At 63.3% G+C, this 22,723-nt stretch overlaps 1 protein-coding gene across 2 annotated transcripts in view; it reads right to left on the reverse strand.

Moving 5' to 3' along the window:
- Positions 1-22,509, reverse strand: part of PPP3CA (protein phosphatase 3 catalytic subunit alpha) — a 97,683-nt gene extending 75,174 nt beyond the window's left edge. Inside the window, exon 1 of one of the 2 annotated variants that reach the window (XM_055144143.1) lies at positions 22,225-22,509. In XM_055144143.1, the coding sequence (XP_055000118.1) occupies positions 22,225-22,282 (58 nt within the window). In that variant the 5' untranslated portion in view covers positions 22,283-22,509. The remainder of the gene's footprint in view (positions 1-22,224) is intronic. The other variant, XM_055144142.1, reaches the window with a different exon arrangement.
- Between the last annotated feature and the right edge of the window lie 214 nt (positions 22,510-22,723).

A 22,723-nucleotide genomic window follows, 5' to 3' on the forward strand; every position in this document is an offset into this window, starting at 1 on the left:
GGCCCCGGGTGGGGGCGTGACGGGGTCCGCAGCCCTGGCTCAGTGTCTGTCCACAGTCACCACAGGAGGACAGGCCCCAGACGGACAGACGGACAGCCACCCACCCCCGGGCCCTGACACCTGACGGATGCCCCATGTGCTCGGGCCCTTCTCCGAGGACACAGACCCACTCCGCCTGAGTGCTCCCCACTCCGCCCGAGTGCTCCCCACTCCAGCTGGATCCCTCACCGCCGCCTCGAGGGAGCCAGCCAGCACTTCCCAGCAGCAAGGCACACACTTTCCACACTCTCCCCGGGCGTGTCCCGACCCAGGGAACAATACACCTTGGCTGACTCACAGCCACAGGGAGGACCCAGGACGGGCCACTCGCAGCCGGGAGACCAGGACCAGTTTGCCGGGTTCACACCAGAACCCCTCAGCTATTTTCCGGGGCCGGAGAGCAAGGAGGACGTTTGCCGTATCCCATGTGGCAGCCAACGACCCAGGCTCGACCCCCAGCCCCCACAGGATGATCCCTGAGCACAGAACCAGGAGCAGGCCCTGAGCACTGCTGGGTGTGGCCCAACTTCCTCACACCCCCACCCCCAAAAACACCCTGTTTTCTTCCCAAGTGAACCACAGTGAGCCAAGGCCGTCCCAGGCCCCGGAGCCGGGAGAAGAGCGTGGTCTGAAAGCTGAGACTCCCTGCAGTTCCCGTGTCCCATACACACGGGGTACGAGTGCTGGGGGGAAGCAGAGGGTGTTCCTAAGACCCACCAGAATGCTCAGTTTTAAAACGGGCCAGAGCAATAGTACAGCGGGGAGGGCACTGGCCTTGCATGCGGCCGACCCGGGTTCAATCCCCAGCATCCCCTATGACCCCCGAGCACCTCCAGGAGAGATTCCTGACTGCAGAGCCTCTGAGCATAGCCGGGTGTGACCCAAAAAAAGCCAAAATAAAAAAAGTCAATAAAGATGCATTAGTCAAAAGAGTCTATTTTTGTTCAGGGAACACCTGTATTCCATTACAGCAGGAGCCCTGCAGGGCAGACTCTGTCCGAGCACCCCTGCCGGGAAGCCCTGGGGCTGACCAGGAGGAGAAGCAGCGACTTCCTGGGGAGGACCCTGAGTTTTCCATGAGGCCCCAGCCCGTCCGCGAGAGCAGGGACAGTCACCCGTGACTCCGAGAGGGGCACCAGGGAGCAGGGGACGCCCTGCACGAGGCGCAGGCCCTCTGGGGCTTCCTGCCACCCGCGTCACTCCGGGGGCCGCCACACACACGAGGGCCTGAGGGCCTCCCCAGGGTCAGTGCCCGGAAGAGTCCTGCCCTCCTGGACGCGGGTAACCAGGCTCTGCGGGAGCTGCACTGGCTCCAAGCTTCACAAGCAGCCTCCATGCCCGAAGGGCCAAGTGCACGCCTGCGTGTGTGCATGTGGGAAGCCTGAGCATATGCAAGTGTGTGAGCATGTGGACGTGAGCGTGTGTGTGCACAGGTCTGTGTGTGAAGACACGTGTGTGAGGTGTGGATGTAAGTGTGTACTGTGAGGGTGTACCTGTGAGTACATGTATACGTGTGAAGGCATATGTGAATGTGTGTGTAGTGAGAGCATCTATATGAAAGCACGGTGAGTAACCATGACAGTGTATGAGTGTGGATGAGAGTGTGTACATGGAGAAAGTGGATGTGTGTGTATGACTGTGTGAGTGTATGTGTATGCGTGTGTGCACATATGTGAGTGTAGATATGTATATGTGTGTATGTGTGTGCATGTGTGCGTGTAAGTGTGTGCATGTGAGTGCATGTGTTAATGTGTGTGAATGTGTGCACGTGAGTGCATGTATATGTGTATGTGTGTGCACGAGTGAGTGTATGTGTGTGCGTGTGAATATATGTGTGTATAAGCGTGTGCGTGAATGCGTGAGTGTGAGTGTGCGTATGTGTGTGCATGTGAGTGTGCATTTGTGAGGGTATGTATGTGCATGTGAATGTGTGTGCATGTGTATATGTGTGCATGTAAGTATGTGCATGTGAGTCTGTGCGAGTGTGTGCATGTGTGTGAGTGTATGTGTGTGTACATTTGTGCATGTGTGTTTATGTGAGTGTGTGCATGTGAGTGCATGTATGCATGCATGCGTGTGTGTGAGTGTGCATGTGAGTGTATGTGTGTGCATGTGTGTGAGTGTGTGCATGTGAGTGCATGTATGCATGCATGCGTGTGTGTGAGTGTGCATGTGAGTGTATGTGTGTGCGTGTGTGTATGTGAGCGTGTGTGTGTGAGTGTGCATGTGAGTGTATGTGTGTGCATGTGTGTATGTGAGTGTGTGCATGTGGGTGCATGTATGCATGCATGCGTGTGTGTGTGTGTGTGTGTGCATGTGTGAGTGCACGTGGAACCCTCTGGAATAGGCCGTGGGATGGCCATCTGGGAGGCCCCTCCCGGCCTGGAGGACGAGCCCAGTGGTGGGCTACGCACAGGGTTCCAGCTGGCTTCACCCCAGGCCACGTCTGGAGAGCCCGAGACAGCCCGAGCTGGCAGCTGAAGCGCCCGAGCCCCAGGTGTGGAGGCCAAGGGAGGGGTCGGCGGTGCCGGTCGGGCCCGAGAAGCTCTGGAGAGGCAGGAAGCAAACGGGCTGCAGGAGCCGAGTTTCCAGCGAAAATGAAACTATGCAAGATGCTCCTTGCTTGGATTCTGAGACAAAGACTCTTATGCTTGATTCCTTCCAACGTCCGTGCCCGTGAGGGCTGTCACGACCCAGGGCCCCACGCGTGAGAAATGGGCGCACAGAGGCGCAGGGCTCCCCCAGTCCAGAGACAAGGGCGGTCAAGACTGCCCAGACGAAAACTGGCCTCACATGCGGGGAGAAAGGCAGCTCAGAGAGAAGGGAGCACCTAGAGGGGATGTCGGGAGCACCCACTCGGCTGAAAGCTGCGTGCCGAAAGCAGACTGCAGACCCAACACGAAGGCCACTCACACCTCTACTGCCAACTACAACACCCAAAGGGAGCGAGAACAAAAGGGAACGCCCTGCCCCAGGGGCACGGGGCGGGGGGGGTGGGAGGGAAACTGGGGACACTGGTGGGGGAGAATGGGCACAGTGGGGGGATGGGGGGATGACACTGCATGACTGAAATGCAAACACGAAAGCTCCTAAGTTTGTAACTGAACCCCACGGTGATTCATGAATAAAAATTAAAAAAAAGAGAGACTGCCCAGAGGTGCTGCGGGTACTCCACCCGCCTGGCACTCGGGGAGTACGGCTCCAGCTGGGCTCCGGGAGCACTGCCAGCCGAGCCCCCTCAGGCGCAGAGCTCTGCTCGCCTTCTGCTGCGGGTGATTCAGCAGGAGCGGCCTCGCTTGGTGGACTCTCGTCTGCCGGCTCCACAGTCACCGGGAGGCTCGGGGCCCGGGGGGTGCTGGGCCGTCGGGCACACCCAGGACTCGCCTCCCCCCGGCTGCCCCTGCGCCCGCCCCTTCAGGGTGAGGCGCCCGGGCTCCGCGTGTGTAAGGAGGCCCTCGGCGTCCCGCAGGCTGACGACCTGGTCGGGGGGGAAGTCGGAGCCCCGTGCGGACACGGCCCTGCGCCACGCCAGGGCCGCGAGTCCAGTTCCCGCCTCACGCCTGGGGCCGCTCCTGCCCCTGCTTCCCGCCAGAGCCGGAGAAGCTACGAGCGTCCTCCCTCCCGCCCGCGGCCCACGGCCTCCGCATGCGTCCTTCCTGGCTCCTCCGCTCCCAGCGGGGGGCCCCACGAGGTGGTCTCAGCCCCGCCACCCGGGAGGGGAAGGGGCGGCCGTGAGCCCTGAGCCCAGGACGCGGGACCCTCGGAGACACAAGCTCCCCCCACCCGGTCCCCCGGCCCCCCGGCCCGGGCCCCGCCTGGGCGTCAGAGAGCTCAGAATAAACGCGCTCGTCACCAGCAGGTGTCTGACGTGTCCATCGGTCACACACCCACGGTCACGCAAACATTTCTCAGGCGTAGCTGGCGCCCGTGGTGGCCTGCAGGGTTCCTCCCAGACATGCACAGAGAAGGGCGCCCGTCGGGGAAAGCCCAGACAGGGCCCGGGCAGGCCTGCCCCGCCCCCCCCCAAGGGACCGGTAACAGCTGACCTGGAATCAGCTGCCCGCGAGGCCGCCCCGCGGTGTCCCGGAGAGAGAGTGATCCCCTCGCAGGAGAGAGCCGGGGGCCGAGGCAGACCCTGTCGGCACCCGGGCCCCGGGCTCTGTGGCCTTCAAGACTCTTCCACGGTGTCCCCATGGGGAGAGCCCGAGGTCTCCCCCCCACCCACTGAGCTGAGGGGCAGGAATGCCAGGCGACACGGGCCGGCCTGCAACTGCCCGACAGGGACCAAGGGGCCACTCCGGACGGGCTGGGCCCGGGCACAGGCGCTTATGTCACTGGCTTCCGGGTTTAACACGGCCGGGGGGGGGGGCAGGGAGATGGGGTGGGGAGGAAGCCAGGCACCCCGGGCTGGGGTCTCGAGATGGCCCGAACCCCGCTGCCCGCTACTCTCAGCTCTTCCCCAGAGTGGAGACACTGAAGTTCCCTCTCGCCCTCAGGGCTCTGTGGAAGTGGTCAGGCAGGCTCAAGTGCAGGCCCCAGGGCCCTGCTGGACCGAGCCCTCCCCAGGAGGTGCGCGATGGGCACACAGCGGAGAGAAGCAGGCCGGCCCAGGCGCCAGACACTCTCCTCCCGATCCTGAGCTGGACACGACGCTGGGTGTGTATGTGTGTGTGCGTGTGCACACGTGTGTGCCTGCGTGTGTGTGCCTGTATGTGCATGTGTGCACATCTGCGCTTATGTGCGCATGTTCTTCTGTGCATGTGTGTGCACATGTTTGTGTACATGTGTGCATGTGTGTACACAGGTGCTTATATCATGTGTGCGTGTGTGCTTGTGTGTGTGTGCGTGTGAGGTGGGGAGGCACCACCCTGCACACTGCCATATAGCCCAGCAGCCCGCCAAGGCTGAGCAGGCCCGGGAGACCCCCAACAACAGCAAACCGTCATTTTGAAGGGGCATTCGGTCGGCCCCTAACTTAAACGGACGGCAAGGCCCGAGAGGCCCAGAGACAGCAGGACACACCTGTCAGTCTGGGCCTGGGGTCCGCCCCACCAGGGAAAGGCCTGCAGGGGTCGGGCCGGGCAGGAGGTGCCCCAGCGGGGGACGGGGCACCCCACAGCTGCCACGTGTGCTGGCCCGCAGACGGTCACGGCACCGGTGACCGTGCATGACCGGGCGCGACTCGCGGGGCCTGTCTGTGGGGCAGCAGGCGACAGACACGCCAGCAGGCCCCGCATTCTCACACACGAGAACATGGGACACGGGGTGAGGGGCTGGCACGGGGCCGAGGCGCCACCTCGCACGCAGCTCAGTCCAGTCCGGGCACTCGAGAGGAAGCCCCCGGCCCCCAGCCTCACCAGGGTGAGCAGGACCGGGGGCGGGGCGGCAGCATGGCGGGAGGGTGTCTGCCCGCTGCGCCCACCGGGGTGCGGTCCTGGCACCCCAAGGCCCCGAGCACCAGCAGTAACCCCTGCACGTCGCCGGGCAAGGCCCGAAAGGGAGAAAAGCAGAACTGCGAGTCCCCTGAGGCCCAAGCGGGGTCTGCCTGAGCCCCCGGGCACAGCACTGCCCACACGCAGGGCGGCCGCTCCCAGCGGCAGGCGGGCCAGCTCCACGCGCGCAAGTAAGTCTGGGAACTCGGGGTTCAGGGCCACCTGTCCCCGTTCTTCAATGGCTCGGCTTCAGGAAACACGATTATCTGGAGCATGCGCAGGAGGGGTGAGAGACGTGTGGTCCTGGGGTCAGAGCGGCGGGCAGAGCCCTGGGGTCCGGCACGGGCAGGAGCGGTGGACGGAGACGGCGGGGACAGGACTCCAGCCGGAGAGCTGTGGTCAGACGGGCATCGCCCCTGGGGGCCCCGCCCACACGGTCAGTTCCCTCTGAGCTGCACAGCCCCAGAGAGGGGACACAGCCCCAGAGAGAGGGGACACAGCCCCAGAGAGGGGACACAGCCCCAGAGAGAGGGGACACAGCCCCAGAGAGAGGGGACACAGCCCCAGAGAGGGGACACAGCCCCAGAGAGAGGGGACACAGCCCCAGAGAGGGGACACAGCCCCAGAGAGAGGGGACACAGCCCCAGAGAGGGGACACAGCCCCAGAGAGAGGGGACACAGCCCCAGAGAGGGGACACAGCCCCAGAGAGAGTGGACACAGCCCCAGAGAGGGGACACAGCCCCAGAGAGAGGGGCGGGGCCAGAGGCGGGGCGGGGCTTGGCCATGGGGCAGAGGGGCGGGGCCAGAGGCGGGGCGGGGCTTGGCCGTGGGGGCAGGGTCCCTTCCACGCACTGAGTGTCCCCGCACACAGAAGGCAAAGCAGAGAGAAGCGGCCGGAGCGGAGGGGCCCCTGGAGGGAGCCGGGCTCCCCGTGGCCCCGGCACCTGCGTCTGCACCTGCCCCATGCTGCCACCCAGGACCCCACGGCAGCTGCAGTCCCACCGGTCCCGGGGACAGAACCCGCACCCAGGCAGGACGGCCGCTGGCGCAGGCTCGGGCCTGCAGGGTCCGCTGGTCTGTCCCCGCGTGGGCAAGGAGACGAGGCCGGCATCTGCCTCGCCGGGAGATGCCCCAGAGGAGAGGGAGGCGCCCGCTGGGCCCGCCCGCCCAAGGGACACCCGGAACCCTGAGTCACAGGGAAGGGTCCGAGCTGTGCCCGGCCACCGACAGCCCCCCCTCTGCGCCTCGCTGCCCCGCCCCAGCTCAGGGTCCCGTGTCGCCCATTCCCAGGGCACGCTCCCGCAGGCAGCAGACCCACGCAGGCAGCAGACCCCAGACCCGCCCAGTTCTGACCCAGAGAAGCAGCAGCCCGAGGAGGGGCAGGGGACGAGCCCCGCGCCCTCCCGAGACCCTCCGCCCAGGCCCAGGGCTCCCAGAGCGCCCGCCGAGGGTCTCTGGCCTGGGAGGCAGTTGGGGCGACCTGCAAACACACTGGGGGCTGCCAGTGCCCCCCAACTCCTGCCTCCCCCACCCACCCGGAGCCGGCCAGAGACGTCTCACAGGAGAGTGGGGTCCGAGTCCGGGCCCAGAACTCAGCCAGGCGTCCCTGTGGGCTACTTGGTTCTAGGGCAGCGGTCCCACTGAGAACCAGCAGCCGCTGGTACCCGCACCGTAACCGCCATGTAATCACCTAATTGCTTTAAAGTGCGACTGTTGGAGACGGTCCCACCCCTCGGAACACCGAGTCTCTCCCAGACCGCATCGCTGGGAAACGCGCAGGGCCTCGCCGCAGGGGCTGGGACCAGGGTGGAGGGGAAGCGACCCCCGGGCGGACGCAGAGGCACCCGGGCCGCGGGCAGCCTGGCCAGCAGCGACACGCGGGGCACCCCTGCCTGAGGGGGCCAGGCCGCAGCCCCCTGCCGGATGCCGAGAGCTGCAGGCCGGCCGAGAGGGCTGAGGGTTGAGGCTCCCTGCCCTCCACCTCACAGTTCACTTCCTTCCCAGCACCGGGGACGGTCCCCCTCGAAAGGCAACGCCGACTGGTCCGGGCACAGCTTCCAGTCTGCCGAGAGCCCGGGGCAGTGCTGAGTCACCGGCCATTTGACTGAGCTACTGCTATTTGCATACATGACTTGTTAGATATGTTTTCCAATACCGGCAACATTCAAATGACGCATGTGTGCCATGATAAAACTCCGGCATGGTGGCAGGTGGGTATCAAGTTCCCCGAAAGGGCAGCCCGTGTCAAACAGCAGCCGTGTGCTGGCGGGCAGTCGGCCTGCTCAGGGCCACGGCGCTCCCGACACCTCCACATGCAGACGGCAACAGAACGGGAGCCCTTGGTGTCACGCCCCACGGCGGGCGCCCAGGAAAGGCTCCACTGACACACACAAGGGACGACGCCGTCGGGGGCTCCGTGTGAGACCCCCCGTCAGGGCGCAGCTGAGACCAGGCACTGGACAGACCCTGAGCCCACGCCCGCACCTGAGCTTTCCCAAAGCCGCGAGACCCTCCTGAGGTGGCGTCCCCTGAGCACTGCGGGTGCCTCTGCCTGCCTCGGTGACAGGAACATGGGAAGGCACACAGGGAAGTAAAGGCTTTGTCCTACAGGCGTCAGGCAGGGGTCTACCAGACACACACAGAGACGCAGAGTGTGTCTGTGCGTCATGTGTGTGTCTGTGTGTGTCTGTGGATCTCTGTGTATCTGTGTGTGTCTGTGTGTATCTGTATGTGTGGTCTGTGTGTCTGTGTATGTGTGTGAGTGTGTTTGTGTCTGTGTGTCTGTGTGTATCTGTATGTCTATGTGTGTCTGTGTATGTGGTCTATGTGTAATCTGTGTGTCTGTGTGTCTTTATGTTTGTGTCTGTGTGTACGTGTATATCTGTGTGTGTCTGTACGTATCTGTCTTGTGTCTGTGTGTCTATGTGTGTCTGTGCACATGCATGAGGGTCTGTGAGCGTGCAGGTGTGCGCAGGTATGCAGAACCGGCCCTCAGTGCCTGCTGGGGGTCACCGGGTGCTACGAAGGAAGCAGAAACTCCCGCCCCACAAAAGCGTTAGAAGTTTCTCCCTCAGAAAGGCCACTCAGGCCCCGCTGAAACAGGGCCAGCAGCCACATGTCGTGTATGTTACCGAGGGTCCTGGCCAGAGGCCTCCCCCGGCCCCCCGGGCCCTGCTTCCAGCCGGGACGGCGCCAGCCCACGGTGCCCTGGTGCTCCTTCTGATTCTGGAGACGGCTCGTGAGTGACCTCACGGCCCCTCGTGATGGCGGGATCTGAGGCCAGAGCTGCCCAGCCCATGGGGGCACGTGTGGCCCTCAGCCCTGGGGCCAGCGGGTCCCGGTGCCCACGGGGAGGCCGGCGCAGCAGTGGCCTGCGATGGTGACGCCCCAATGTCCCTGCGGACATGCCAGACAAGCAGGGCAGAGCCGGGGGAGGGGCAGCGTGGACAGAGTGGACACCGCCACCGTGATGACCGTGCAGGTCCCGGGCCAGCTCCAGCCCAGACCCGGGAAGAGACTGAGCCAAACCTCACAGACGGTGCGGCCAGAGAAGTGCTTCAGGCTGCCCGGGGAGTCAGTGCAGAGGCGAGGGAGGGCCGGGCGGTGACCGGGGCCTCCCCCCAACAGGAGCCACAAGCTTCTCCCGCTCCTGCCGGGTCCTCCACCCGGCGAGGAAAACGCACTCACTCACTCAGCCCCGCGGACGGCGCCAGCGTCATCCGGCTGCCACGGCGAGGGCCGACGGGGTGCACTGGGACAGGAACCGGGACAAACAGTCAAAAGGAGGCGAAAGAACGTGCGTGTGGGAGAAGAAAACAAGGCAAGATGCCGAGTAGGTGGTCGGCAAGAGTGAACCCACGCGCTAGGCGGGGCGTCGTCCTTGGAAGGGCAGAGACAAGGGTCAGGAGCGGGGAGAGGCGCTCGCTCCGGGCCTCGGTCTCCGCCTGCAGGAGAGGCTGCGGGAGGGACGAGGGCGGGAGGGCGGGCCGGGGGGACCCTGTCTCCGCGAGACTCTGCAGGCCGGCCTGCCGCCCAGAGCTGGGCGCGCGGAGGGGAGGGCGCGGCGCCCCGGAGGGGAAGCCAGACGCCTCGGGGCGTCCAGTTCCCGCAGGCCGACCCTGTGCACGGCCCAGCACGGCCCAGAGCATGCGGGGAGAAGCGTGTCCCGTGTGTGCAGGTCAGGCCAGAGGCCGAGCTCCTGAGCGCCCGTGAGGGACAGACGCAGGCCGAGAGAGGGCCGCCCCGCGCGGGCTCTCCACTCCAGGAGTGTCTGCTTCTCTGCTACGTGTGGGCCACACGGTCACGGCAGCGTGATGCTCGGCTCACAGCTGCACCTTCTCCACCGCCACCGCCCGTCACGTCCAGCCCAGCCCTCCCTGTCCCCGCTGCTGGGGACTGTCCGGCCGGGCTGTCCCGAAGGGCCACTGCAGGTCTGCAGGGACGGCTCTGGGCTCAGCGGCCGGCCAGCTCGCCAACAAGAGGGCTGGGGCGCGAGGGGCAGGAGCAGGGAGAACCGCACGCCACTTCGTGTCCACGCGGCGTGAGACCCTGGCCCGCGAGAAGACGCATGGCTGAGAGCAGGCCTGGGGCCCTGGGGTGCCCGAGCCGGGTGCCGGGGTGCTGCCCAACCAAGAACGAAGGGCGGGCACTGGGGCAGCGCCAGCCGGCCAGGCCCCCGCTCTGCGGGTCAGCATCCCCTCAGGAGCGGATGCAGGACCCCGCTGTGGGTGCCCACATGGGAACACGCCTGCACACACACAACACACGCATGCGCCGGCACACGTGTGCACAGCAGGAACACGGCACTCACACCTGCCGCTGTCGGCCGGGGAAGGAGCCTGGCCCACCCCCACCCCGAGAGGGGGGGCTCCCGGGGGCAGTGCAGGGCTGTGGGACGGACCCCACGGCCTGCAGGCTGACGCGCCAGCTGGGGCTCCCTAAACTCCCCTCGCACAGCCAGCCGCGCCCCTTCCCACAGGGCAGACCCTCGCATGCAGCCAGCCCAGCACCCCAGGGGGTCCCCTGGGCCCGTCAGCGGAGACCCGGGAGTCGGCCCCGAGGGGCAGCCCCCAGCCCGGCACGGCGCCAAGACTTCTGAGGGCGAGCAGGAGCGGACGCTCTGGGCCCGGACGGAGAGCAGCCTCTGGGGAGAGTCCGGCCGGCCCACAGCGGTCAGTGCGGGAAGGGTTTGCTCCGCGGTGCGCTCGGGATCCGCGTCTCAGGCCCTGGCCGCGGGCCACCTCGGGTGCCCAGGGACTGGACCCGGGCCGGCACACACGAGCGGAGCCCTGCGGGGAGCACTGGGGCCGGCGGGAAATACCCAGGTACCACTTACTCTGGAACCTTCTCCCAGGTGGTGGCACATGGGAAACACCTTCCCCTGAGCAAAGCGGAGGGCACTTCCCGGGAGAGGCCTCAGGGAACAGGCACCACGTCCAAAGGTCAAGCCAGCTGTGCGGGCGTGACCCTGGGGCCACGGACAGGCGAGCAGCCAGCAGGGAAGGCCCCACCGAGACAAGAGTGTGCCAGAGTCTCGTCCCGAGCCTGAGCCTGCCGAGGGAGGGGGGCACTGACCAAGGCCAGCACGACAGAGACAAATGGCAGTGAGGGCCGACAACGGACCAGAGGCAACAGGACCCAAGACAAGCAGGCATAGCTCTGAGCGGGTGTAGCCCTGAGAGTGGGTGTAGCCCTGAGAGTGGGTGTAGCCCTGAGAGTGGGTGTAGCCCTGAGTGGGTGTAGTCCTGAGTGTAGGTGTAGCCCTGACTGTGGGTGTAGCCCTGAGAGTGGGTGTAGCCCTGAGTGGGTGTAGCCCTGAGTGGGTGTAGCCCTGAGCAGGTGTAGCCCTGAGCGGGTGTAGCCCTGAGAGTGGGTGTAGCCCTGAGAGTGGGTGTAGCCCTGAGCGGGTGTAGCCCTGAGCGGGTGTAGCCCTGAGAGTGGGTGTAGCCCTGAGAGTGGGTGTAACCCTGAGTGGGTGTAGCCCTGAGTGGGTGTAGCCCTGAGCGGGTGTAGCCCTGAGAGTGGGTGCAGCCCTGAGTGGGTGTAACCCTGAGAGGGTGTAGCCCTGAGAGTGGGTGTAACCCTGAGTGGGTGTAGCCCTGAGCGGGTGTAGCCCTGAGAGTGGGTGTAGCCCTGAGAGTAGGTGTAGCCCTGAGCGTAGGTGTAGCCCTGAGCGGGTATAGCCCTGAGAGTGGGTGTAGCCCTGAGAGTGGGTGTAGCCCTGAGTGGGTGTAGCCCTGAGAGTGGGTGTAGCCCTGAGAGTGGGTGTAGCCCTGAGAGTGGGTGTAGCCCTGAGCGGGTGTAACCCTGAGAGGGTGTAGCCCTGAGAGTGGGTGTAGCCCTGAGCGGGTGTAGCCCTGAGAGTGGGTGTAGCCCTGAGAGTGGGTGTAGCCCTGAGAGTGGGTGTAGCCCTGAGCGGGTGTAGCCCTGAGCGGGTGTAGCCCTGACTGTGGGTGTAGCCCTGAGAGTGGGTGTAGCCCTGAGAGTGGGTGTAGCCCTGAGCGGGTGTAGCCCTGAGAGTAGGTGTAGCCCTGAGAGTGGGTGTAGCCCTGAGAGTGGGTGTAGCCCTGAGCGGGTGTAGCCCTGAGTGGGTGTAGCCCTGAGAGTGGGTGTAGCCCTGAGCGGGTGTAGCCCTGAGCGGGTGTAGCCCTGAGCGGGTATAGCCCTGAGTGGGTGTAGCCCTGAGAGTGGGTGTAGCCCTGAGTGGGTGTAGCCCTGAGAGTGGGTGTAGCCCTGAGAGTGGGTGTAGCCCTGAGCGGGTGTAGCCCTGAGCAGACCATGATGGGGACAGGGCGGGGTGGGAGCGGCACTCTCAGCCCTGGCGGGACGGGACTCCGGAAGGTGTGTTCGAGGCTGCCTGAGCAGCGCTGGCACAGCCCGACTCAGGGGAGGGCGTCAGACTCGCCCCCGGCTGCTGCCCGGGCTGGGCTCAAGAGGCTCCGCCCGCCAGGGGTTCTGGGCGGGGCTGCCTGAGAGCTGTGGGGACAGGGGCCATGGCCGGAAAGGCAGATGGACACAGACAGACACAGCCCAGACACGGACAGACATGGGACAGACACGGGACAGTCAGACACGGACAGACAGGGACAGACATGGGACAGTCAGACCCGGACAGACAGGGACAGACACGGGACAGTCAGACACGGACAGACAGGGACAGACATGGGACAGTCAGACCTGGACAGACAGGGACAGACACGGGACAGTCAGACACGGACAGACAGGGACAGACACGGGACAGTCAGACACGGGACAGATAAAAAACAGAAACAGGACAGACATGGTCAGACACGAAACAGCTCCACAAGGGACAGACATGGAAAAGACATAGTCCAGACATGGGCCAGACACGGGACATGGGACACAGAACAGTCAGGCATGGAACAGACTGACACGGACCAGACATAGAACAGACAAGGACCAAACATGGAACAGACATGTAACAGACACGGGAAAGACATGGAATAGACACGAAGCAGACATGGAACAGACACGGACCAGACATGGAACAGACACGGACCAGACATGGAAGACACGGGCCAGATAAGGGACAGACACAGAACAGACATGAGACCAACACGGGACAGAAACAGCCAGACATGGACAGACACGGAGCAGCCCCACACGGGACAGAGGGGGCTGGGCCTGTCACAGCTCGGGACTCAGCTGTGAGGATGGACGGGACCGAGCTGGGCACAGGGCAGAGCCGGGCAGGTGTGCTGAGCCCAGCTCAGGGGCCGTCTGCTCTGCTCAGTGGCCCCCGAGCACGTGCACGAGCTGAAGGAGATTCACACGTCGCCAAAAGGGCCCACCAGGGCCGGCCTCCCGCCCGGGCACCTCTGCACTACTGGGGTCGGGTGAAGGCCAGGGACGGCCGCCCTCCACGCAGGAGGGCTGAGGGGAGGCCTCCTGGGGACCGGAAGTGAGGAGAGGGACAGTGGGGGATGGGGGGGGTGGGGGGTGGGGAGGGACAGTGGGGGGGCTGAGAGTGGGGGGACAGTGGGGGGCTGAGAGTGGGGACAGTGGGGGGGTGGGGAGGGACAGTGGGGGGTGGGGAGGGGCAGTGGGGGGCTGAAAGTGGAGGGCAGTGGGGGGCTGAGAGTGGGGACAGTGGGGGGCTGAGAGTGGGGGACAGTGGGGGGCTGAGAGTGGGGGACAGTGGGGGGCTGAGAGTGGGGGACAGTGGGGGACTGAGTGTGGGGGACAGTGGGGGGACTGAGAGTGGGGGACAGTGGGGGACTGAGTGTGGGGGACAGTGGGGGGACTGAGAGTGGGGGACAGTGGGGGGCTGAGAGTGGGGCGCAGTGGGGGGCTGAGAGTGGGGGACAGTGGGGGGCTGAGAGTGGGGGGCAGTGGGGGGCTGAGAGTGGGGGACAGTGGGGGGCTGAGAGTGGGGGACAGTGGGGGGCTGAGAGTGGGGGGCAGTGGGGGGCTGAGAGTGGGGCGCAGTGGGGGGGCTGAAAGTGGGGACAGGGGGGATGGGGAGGGGCAGTGGGGGGCTGAGAGTGGGGGACAGTGGGGGGCTGAGAGTGGGGACAGTGGGGGGATGGGGAGGGGCAGTGGGGGGCTGAGAGTGGGGGACGGGGGGCTGAAAGTGGGGACAGTGGGGGGGCTGAGAGTGGGGGACAGGGGGGGCTGAAAGTGGGGACAGTGGGGGGGCTGAGAGTGGGGACAGTGGGGGGCTGAGAGTGGGGACAGTGGGGGGCTAAGAGTGGGGGACAGTGGGGGGCTTAGAGTGGGGGGCAGGGGGGGGCTTAGAGTGGGGGGCAGGGGGGCTGAGTGGGGACAGTGGGGGGCTGAGAGTGGGGGACAGTGGGGGGCTGAGAGTGGGGGGCAGTGGGGGGCTGAGAGTGGGGGGCAGTGGGGGGGCTGAGAGTGGGGGACAGTGGGGGGCTGAAAGTGGGGGACAGGGGGGGCTGAGAGTGGGGACAGTGGGGGGGCTGAAAGTGGGGACAGTGGGGGGGCTGAGAGTGGGGGACAGTGGGGGGCTGAAAGTGGGGACAGTGGGGGGGCTGAGAGTGGGGGACAGTGGGGGGCTGAGAGTGGGGACAGTGGGGGGATGGGGAGGGGCAGTGGGGGGATGGGGAGGGACAGTGGGGGGCTGAGAGTGGGGGACAGTGGGGGGCTGAGAGTGGGGGGCAGTGGGGGGGCTGAGAGTGGGGACAGTGGGGGGACACTCCGGCCCCCTCGGGCTGGGAGCCCACACTGTGCTTTTCCCGTAACTGACAAAGCGGCTTCAGTGACCCGGAGACTACACGTGACGGCCAGCGGGCAGCGTGGGCCCGGCAGGAGAGTCCAGGGTGTGGGTGAGCCAGGCCCCTCCTGGGCTCCCCGGGGCCAGAGCCACTCAGTCACAACCACCCTGAGTGTGAGCACTTGGGGGACGGAGCTGGTTTGGTACTTTTCCATGAGGTTTGCCAGGTCGTTTGCTCTTCTACTACGGACAACGCTTTGAAAACAGGAACTCGGCTAATAAATCAACACGGAGGGATCAATAGACTTCCCCACTCGTCAAGCCCTGACCAGCACGTACGGAAGCACAGCAGCGACGGAAAGGTTTCGAGTTCCTGTAATCTGCCACATTAAGGAGGAGCCGGCGTTTCAGAGCCGCGGCAGAGAGCCAGTGCGACGCCAGAGAGCCACACTGCCGCGGCCCGGGACCACCCCCCCGCCCGGCGGGGCCCAGCGGACACAGCCAGAAGCGCCTGCCAGGAAGCAGACGAGAGAGCACACGCAGACCCCAGAGCACGTCTCCGTCCCCGGGGGGGCGAGAAGCCGGGCGTCCACATCTCCCCACGGGAGGCACGAGCCACGGACAGCAGAGCCGCGCTGTCCACGCTGAAACTCAGGGCGCGGCGCCGTGTAACCCGATGACACTCACACGCCCACACGGGCGCAGCACAGCCGTCAGGGTGACGCTGACAGGCGGCCCCAAGGCCACCGGCCTCAGCCAGAAGTCACGGCTCCCGCCCGCCACGAAGACGGCGGCTGAGCCCTGGCTCGGGAGAGGAGTCCCGGTGTCCTCGAGGGCGCTCGTGACAGGTGGGGATCCCCGGGCTCGCGCCCTCGAGCGGGGCTCCGTCTCGGAACAGCCCTCACCACGCTTCCGGTTTCGGAAGTGCAGGAAGTACGCGAGGCGGCCGTCAGCTCTGCGGGCGGCGGTGAGCCCGGGCCCCCGAGCCACTTGTTTGTGTGGCCTTTTTTCCCAGACGCCTGCAGAGTTTCTGGGGGTCACGACGCGGCGTCTCCAGGAGCGGAGCTCCCCTGTCTGCCGAGGAAAAGACCCGCCAGAGCTCCAGGCTCCGCGGCGGCCGGGGAAGGGAAGGGAAGGGAAGGGAAGGGGAACACCAAGTTCCACTCCTCTCCGTCAGGCTCAGAGCAGGCCCCGGGGGATTCTGCAGGGCAGCTCCCGGAGGGCTTCCCCGTGGCCCCTGGACACCTCTTGGAGGGCTTCCCCGTGGCCCCCACAGCGCAGGCGCCCCACCCGAGTACGCGTCCGCAAACCCCCGCAGCCGGGCGCGGACAGCCCTTCTGAGCTGACCCTCTGCGAGCGCCCGGCCGAGGCACCTTGCCCCCGGATGAACTCTAACTGATAGCTTCGAGCAGGAGACCTGGAGTACCGGAAAGCAAAGTCGGTTTTAAAACGCCAGGAATTGTTGCTACAGATTATTTAAGACGTAGCAACAGGCCAGAGCCCTGTCTGGGAGAACTGGGCTTCAACGGGCCACGTCCTGCTGCGTCTTTCTCGAAGCCAGCAGACTCCCAGGCCAGAGCACTGCTAGGGACTCGAGGCTGGTGCTCCTGACAAATGACCCACATAGATTTATTTATCTTGGTAGCAAACACATTTTCTTTAGGAAAACCCACAACAAAATCAAATCAGATTTTAGTGTTTATCAGCAGAACATGTTTCTGCTACATACAGAAAATAGGAAAGCTTTTCCAAATCAAACTACTTAATATAGCTAGAAATTTGTTTTTCTGTTTTCTGTTTTTTTCTTAAAATTTTTTATTAGTGAATCACCGTGAGGTAGTTACAGACTTGCAAACTTTTGTGTTTGCATTTCAGTCATACAATGGTCGAGTGCCCATCCCTCCACCAGTGCCCATTCTCCACCACCAATGGTCCCAGCATCCCTCCCACCACCCCCACCCCATCCCCTCCACCCCACCCCACCTCTGTGGCAGGACATTCCCTTTTGCTCTCTCTCTCTCTCTCCTTTTGCGTGTTGTGGTTTGCTACAGAGGTATTAAGTGGCCAATATAGCTAGAAATTTACTGAAACAAAATTCAAAGCAACTTTCGACAACATCTTAAATGTGTCCTAAGAAGCAACAGTTCCAAACGGATTCAGCAAAATGGAACTCTTCCACTTCACCTACTTCCAGGGGCACCTGTGGCCAGTGTCCTCCATTTCCCCATCCAAAGTGCTGGGCCTCCAAGCAATGGCTCTGTCCACTCAGAAAACCCACGAACGCGTGCCTTAATTCTGGGCCGGGAGACAGGGCACTGCCCGTCCAGTCACCGAGTTCAAAAGTGACCCCTGAGCTGCTGGCTTTTACACATCAGCCGGGCGGGCATGGTGTCCGGCAGGTCCACGGCTGAGACCACAGACGGAGGAAGGCCGAGTATGCTGGACACAAGGGCTGACCGGCTCAACACAGTGACGCTTCAGCAGGTGACCGGAGGTCCATACAGAACTGTCCGACATGTCAGAGTTTGGCAAGTGGCTGGTACCGTCACAAAACTTTCAAAATGGCAATCTAATTAGAGCTGCTAAAAGGAGAGTATGTCTAGAAAAAAAACGTTTTTTATCCAATGAGGTCACTCTAAATGATTTCTTTATCTGGCTCATAATTGGATTATACACATGGCTGACACAAAAAAGATAAAGAAAATCATGAGGCCAACTATTAGAATTATAAATGCGCATATGTCCAAGCCATATTTCTATTTCTAAAATAACTACAAGCAGGTCAGAGAGGACGGGCGTTAAATAGGCGGATTCCTAACCAGAGTAAACAAACATTACCATAAACCTCCTAAGACACACACCACAGCTTCCCCTCTCCGCTGTCCCCAACAGACACCCGTTTCTCCGGATGTGATGAAACTTGCTCACTTGAAAGAGAGGTTCTGGGCTGGGTCAGGACTCACTGAGAAGTCCCGTGGCCTCTTCCTGAATAACTCAATTGACGGCAACAAAACGTCGGCAAAATAAACCCACAGTGAACTCTTCTTGATGAGCCACAAAGAAATGGCATCTGTCAGTGCTCCTACAGGTGTGAGGCCTTGGGTTTAGTTCCCTGCACGGCATGAAAAAGTGAACAGAACAAGTTGTGAGTCAGCTCCAGGGAGGGGCTGGGGAGCCGGAGGCCCGGGAGGTTCCCAAGCTCTGCCAGGAGCACGTCCCGAGCACCCAGGTGTGGCTCAAGAAGCTAAATGACAAGAAGAAGAGGCTCTTCCCCATATTAAAAAAAAAAAAAAAAACATTTAAAAAATATTAATTTTTCAACTGACGGCATTTTAGAATGACAGGATATTCCCAGTATCTCAGTTTCAACTTAAAATTTACAGAATGTTTTTTAAACATACACTTGCACTATATGCTTAATGCAAAAATTCCTGAAAGTAAATATTAGTGAATGGATCAACCTAATTCAACAAATATTTCACTTTTTATTGACTGAGGATTTGATTTACAATGCTGCAGAGGACGGTTTTCTGTGTGTATGATCCCCACAGCACTCTGTCCCAGTGTCCCGTCCCCAAGGACCCCCAGACCCAGACTCGGTGGCCGTCAGTTCTCACGTCATTAGTCAGCCGATTTTGTAACTAACACCATGATGAACGTGCATGCTACTCACCAATTCCCCAAAACTGTGTCTCCTACGCGCATTAACCATGGCTAAACTGTGTTGTTTACAGAACTAATTAGATGAAAAGACCCTTTCTTCACACCGATGACTGATGTTAAACCCTGAGCCACCAAAACACATTTAATCATAGCAAGTCTCAGCTACGGCACTGCATTAACAAGCTTCCACTATACTGGGATGGAAAACCAGGTATGCGGAATAACTCAATTCATGCCAACAAAGACCCAGTTAAACAAATCCAATGACCTCTTCTTGAATAACACAGTTGATGGTAACAAAACACCGGCAGAATACATCCACAACGAAACCCCCTGACGGCCCACAGCAACACGGGACCTGGCACAGCCCACCTCAGACGCAGACCTGAGGGCAGAGCGGGGGGGGGGGGGGGGGGGCACACGCCCAGGTCCCCGCTGCCCCCCCCCCCCGCAGCCCCGGGGCATCCCACCACACGGAGCCCACGCCCTCCGTGTGTGAGGACCACGGCCGCGGGAGAGCGTCTGCTGCATCAGACCCGCAGCAGGGATCAGCCTGGCACCGCACAACAGCCTGGGTGACGCCTCAGCCCTGTCCCCAGGAAGCGGCCCTGACACCTGCCGATACGAAACCTGGAAAGCAGGAGAGGGCCCGGCACGCGCACCGCGCATCTGTGTCTGTCCATCCAGCAGGTTCCATGCCCAGGCACCGAGTCGGGCAGACACAGGTGGGCAAAGGAGCCACAGGTTGGAGCAAGGCAGGGCCCACCGCGGGGGCCAGGCGGGCTGGGCAGGGGAGTGCTGGGAAGCCGTCCTCCTTCCCTGTGGGCCCCACGTGGCCACGCAACGCCGGTTTGAAAGTATGTGGGCCAAATCATTCTGACTTCCAACAAACGGCATTACCAAGGTATTTCCTCTGATTCCCCCACCCCTCCCGCCGAATAGCCCAAGCACGGGCTAAGTGAAACAGCACCAGGTTGGCTACATGAAAAAGCTTTTTCCCCTGAAGCAATCTAAATGCTTTTCAACTCCCGGGCTGATAATCCCTCTTGCTTCTAAGGCCTGGAAAACTGACCAGGGGCAGCCAACCCTGCAGACTTGCGCGTGGCCAAGCTGAGGTCCACAGAGCCCGCTGGAGACCCCACCCAAACCGGCCTTCCAAAGTTGAGGGGACGAGACCCACGGGTGCATCACTACAAACAAACCCACAGCACAGCTTGGTTTTTAAATAGCGATTTCTTATGTAAGAGCCAGATGACGGGAGGAAGACGGCATGTCGGCGGGGATGGGCGCCTCTCCCCGCATGCCGGCACACTCAGCCCTGGGCTCTGAAGGGTTACGGGGCTCCGGTTCCCTCCAGGGGCCCAGCCCGGGCCACACACGGACTCACCCAAGCTCAAGGCGTGGGGCTGTGAACTCTGTCTTATCGAATTTTTGTAAATGTGAAAACTCATTTGGTAATCGGTTTCCCAATTCGGCACACGCGTCCTCTCTTCTCGCTGAGCGTGTGAGGGCAAGGGGAAAGGTCATTTCATGGAAGACTGATGCCAGGGCACAGAGCCGCCTCCGGTGACTGCAAGACTCACACGAGGGGCAAAACATCAAATTCAGCCTGCCCCTGCCTTGGAAGTCGGCACCCTGAAGTCGATAAAAACGTGCAAGAGGAGGCTAGCGTGTAACCCCTACAATCAGAGTCCAAGGGGCGGAGGATGTGTGAGAGAGACCCTGGGTGCCAGCACGGCACCAAAAGACGGGGATATAAATCAGAACTCGTCAATACAACTTCTACAGACAAAACCTTACATTTGAATTTTCACTGAAAGATACCTTTCAAAACAAATACAAAATCTATTTTGAGTCTACTGCCCACATTTGTATTTCCTGCCAAAAAAAAAAAAAGTATAAGCCGATTTTTGGCATCCTGGGTACTCAAGGTCTCACACTGCTAAGACACAACTGGGCAGAGACAGCATCAGGAGAGGAGAGAGAATCACCGTGGAATGGTTGAACGGTTCTTCCACACTAAGGGCGCCAGGGCTGGGCAGCGTCTTTATGCTGCTCCCGCCCCCGGAGAAGGGGAGACCCTGCCGGGAACCCACCTGGGGATGTGCACTCGGAACTGAGCCTCCGTGCCAGGGCCCTGCTTGGACAGTCGCTGCCCGGCGGGACAGCTTCACGTTCACCGCTGCAAAAATGCAGGCTGGGGCTTCACCTACACCTCACACATTTCGGTGCCATTTATTTTCTGACATTTCAGCCAAAGCTCTGCAGTTTTTAAAATATGCAAACAGCACAGAGATTTGGGGGCGAATATGGATTCACAGTTCACAGCAGAAAGAAGAGCAGGGGCAGGGGTCCCGCCTGGACTCGGGCCGCACAGTTCCTACCGCATTCAGTCCCCAAGTCCTGCCCTGAAGCAGCCTCAGGTCTAAGACAGTCAAAACAAAGACATCCTCTCCCTCCCTGAAGACGGGAAGCCAGTTCCCCCCACGCCAGCCCGGCCTGAACAGCTGTGCCAGGCTGCAAGAAGCCAGGATCCCCGGCTCTGCTGTTCAGGGCCAGGAGGTACCTGGTGGGTGGAGATCCCTGGGCACAGCACCTCCCCCAAGTGCTGCTGGTGCAAATGCCTGCGGCGCCTTGCAGCCACCTGCACGCTCGGCGGGCACACACACACACACACACACACACCAGCACAACCTTGCATCCACCTGCATGCTCGGCGGGCACACACACACACACACACACCAGCACAACCTTGCATCCACCTGCATGCTCGGCGGGCACACACACACACACACCCCAGCACAACCTTGCATCCACCTGCATGCTCATCGGGCACACACACACACCAGCACTGCCTGGCATGCACCTGCATGCTCGGGGGGGACACACGCATACCAACACAACCTTGCATCCACATGCACGCTTGGTGGGCACACACACACAGACCACACACACCAACACAACCTTGCATCCACACACATGCTCAGCGGGCATACAGAGACACACAACACACAACACACCTTGCATCCACATGCACGCTTGGCGGGCACACACACACACCAGCACCGCCTGGCATCCACCTGCATGCTGAGGGGGCACACACACACACACCAGTACCATCTTGCATCCACCTGCACACTCGGCGGGCATACGCAGACACCACCTTGCACTCCACTTGCACACTCAGCGAGCACACGCAGACGCCAACTTGCACATCACTTGCACACTCAGCGGGCACACGCAGACACGCCAGCACGCCTGGCACTCCACTTGCACACTTGGCGGGCACACGCGGCCACACCAGCACCGCCTAGCACTCCACTTGCACACTTGGCGGGCACACACAGACGCCACCTTGCACTCCACTTGCACACTCGGCAGCCACACCAGCAACGCCTGGCACTCCACTTGCACACTCGGCGGGCATACGCGCGCACACCAGCGGCGCCCTGCACAACAGTTGCTCGCTCGGCTCACGCGCGCGCGCACCAGCAGCGCCTTGCACGCTCGGGGGCACACGCGCGCACCCACACGAGCACCTCCCCGCACCCGCTCTGCACGTCCGGGCGCACACGGCGCGCCCACAGCAGCACCGCCTCGCCGCGGCTCGCACGGGCCCACGCGCGCCCTCCCCCCGCGGCCCGAGCCCCGGCACGCGCGGCGGCGGCCCGGGAGGGCGCCCGAGCCGGCGGTCCTCCCACACCGCCTCCTTCCAGGATTCCGCGCGGGGCTCCCCGCCCCCGCCCGGTCCCCGCGCCGCGCCGCGGCCTGCGCGCCCCGCGCCCCCGCGCCCCGCGCCCGCGGCCCCCGCCGCCGGCCCGCGCCCGGGCGCCGCGCGGGGCTCGGGGGTCCCGGGGGCGGCGCGGGCGAGGCCCCCCGCCCCGGGCCGCGCTCACCTTTCACCACCCGGTCGGTCGTGGACAACTTGGGCTCCGGGGCCTTGGGCTCGGACATCTCCGGCCGCCGCGTGGGCGCCGCGCGCGCGTCTCGGGCTCGGGGCTGGGGCCGGCCGCGGTCGGGCGGCGGGCAGAGCGCAGAGCGGCGGCGCGCACCGCGAGCCGGTCACATGGGCGGCGGGGGCGAGGCGGGAGGCAGGCCCGCTGTCAGCGGCCCCGGTGCGGCGGCGAGCCCGCTCCGCGCGCGCCCCGCCCGGTGCAGCTGCCCCGCGCCCGCGCCCGCGCCCGCGCCCGCCCGCCTGACGCCGCGCCGCGCCCCGCCCCTTCCTCCGCGCGCCCCGCCCCGCGCGCCCATTGGCCGCGCGCCGCGCCCCGCCCCCCGCGCCGCCCGCCGCGCGCGCCCATTGGCCGCGCCCCGGGCCCCGCCCCCGCGCCGCCCGCCGCTCAGGTGTCCCCGCGCGCGCCGCCCCGAGTGCGGGCGGCCTGGAGCGGAGCCGGG

This window comes from Sorex araneus, chromosome 6 (assembly GCF_027595985.1).
Source record: "Sorex araneus isolate mSorAra2 chromosome 6, mSorAra2.pri, whole genome shotgun sequence".
NCBI lineage: Eukaryota > Metazoa > Chordata > Mammalia > Eulipotyphla > Soricidae > Sorex > Sorex araneus.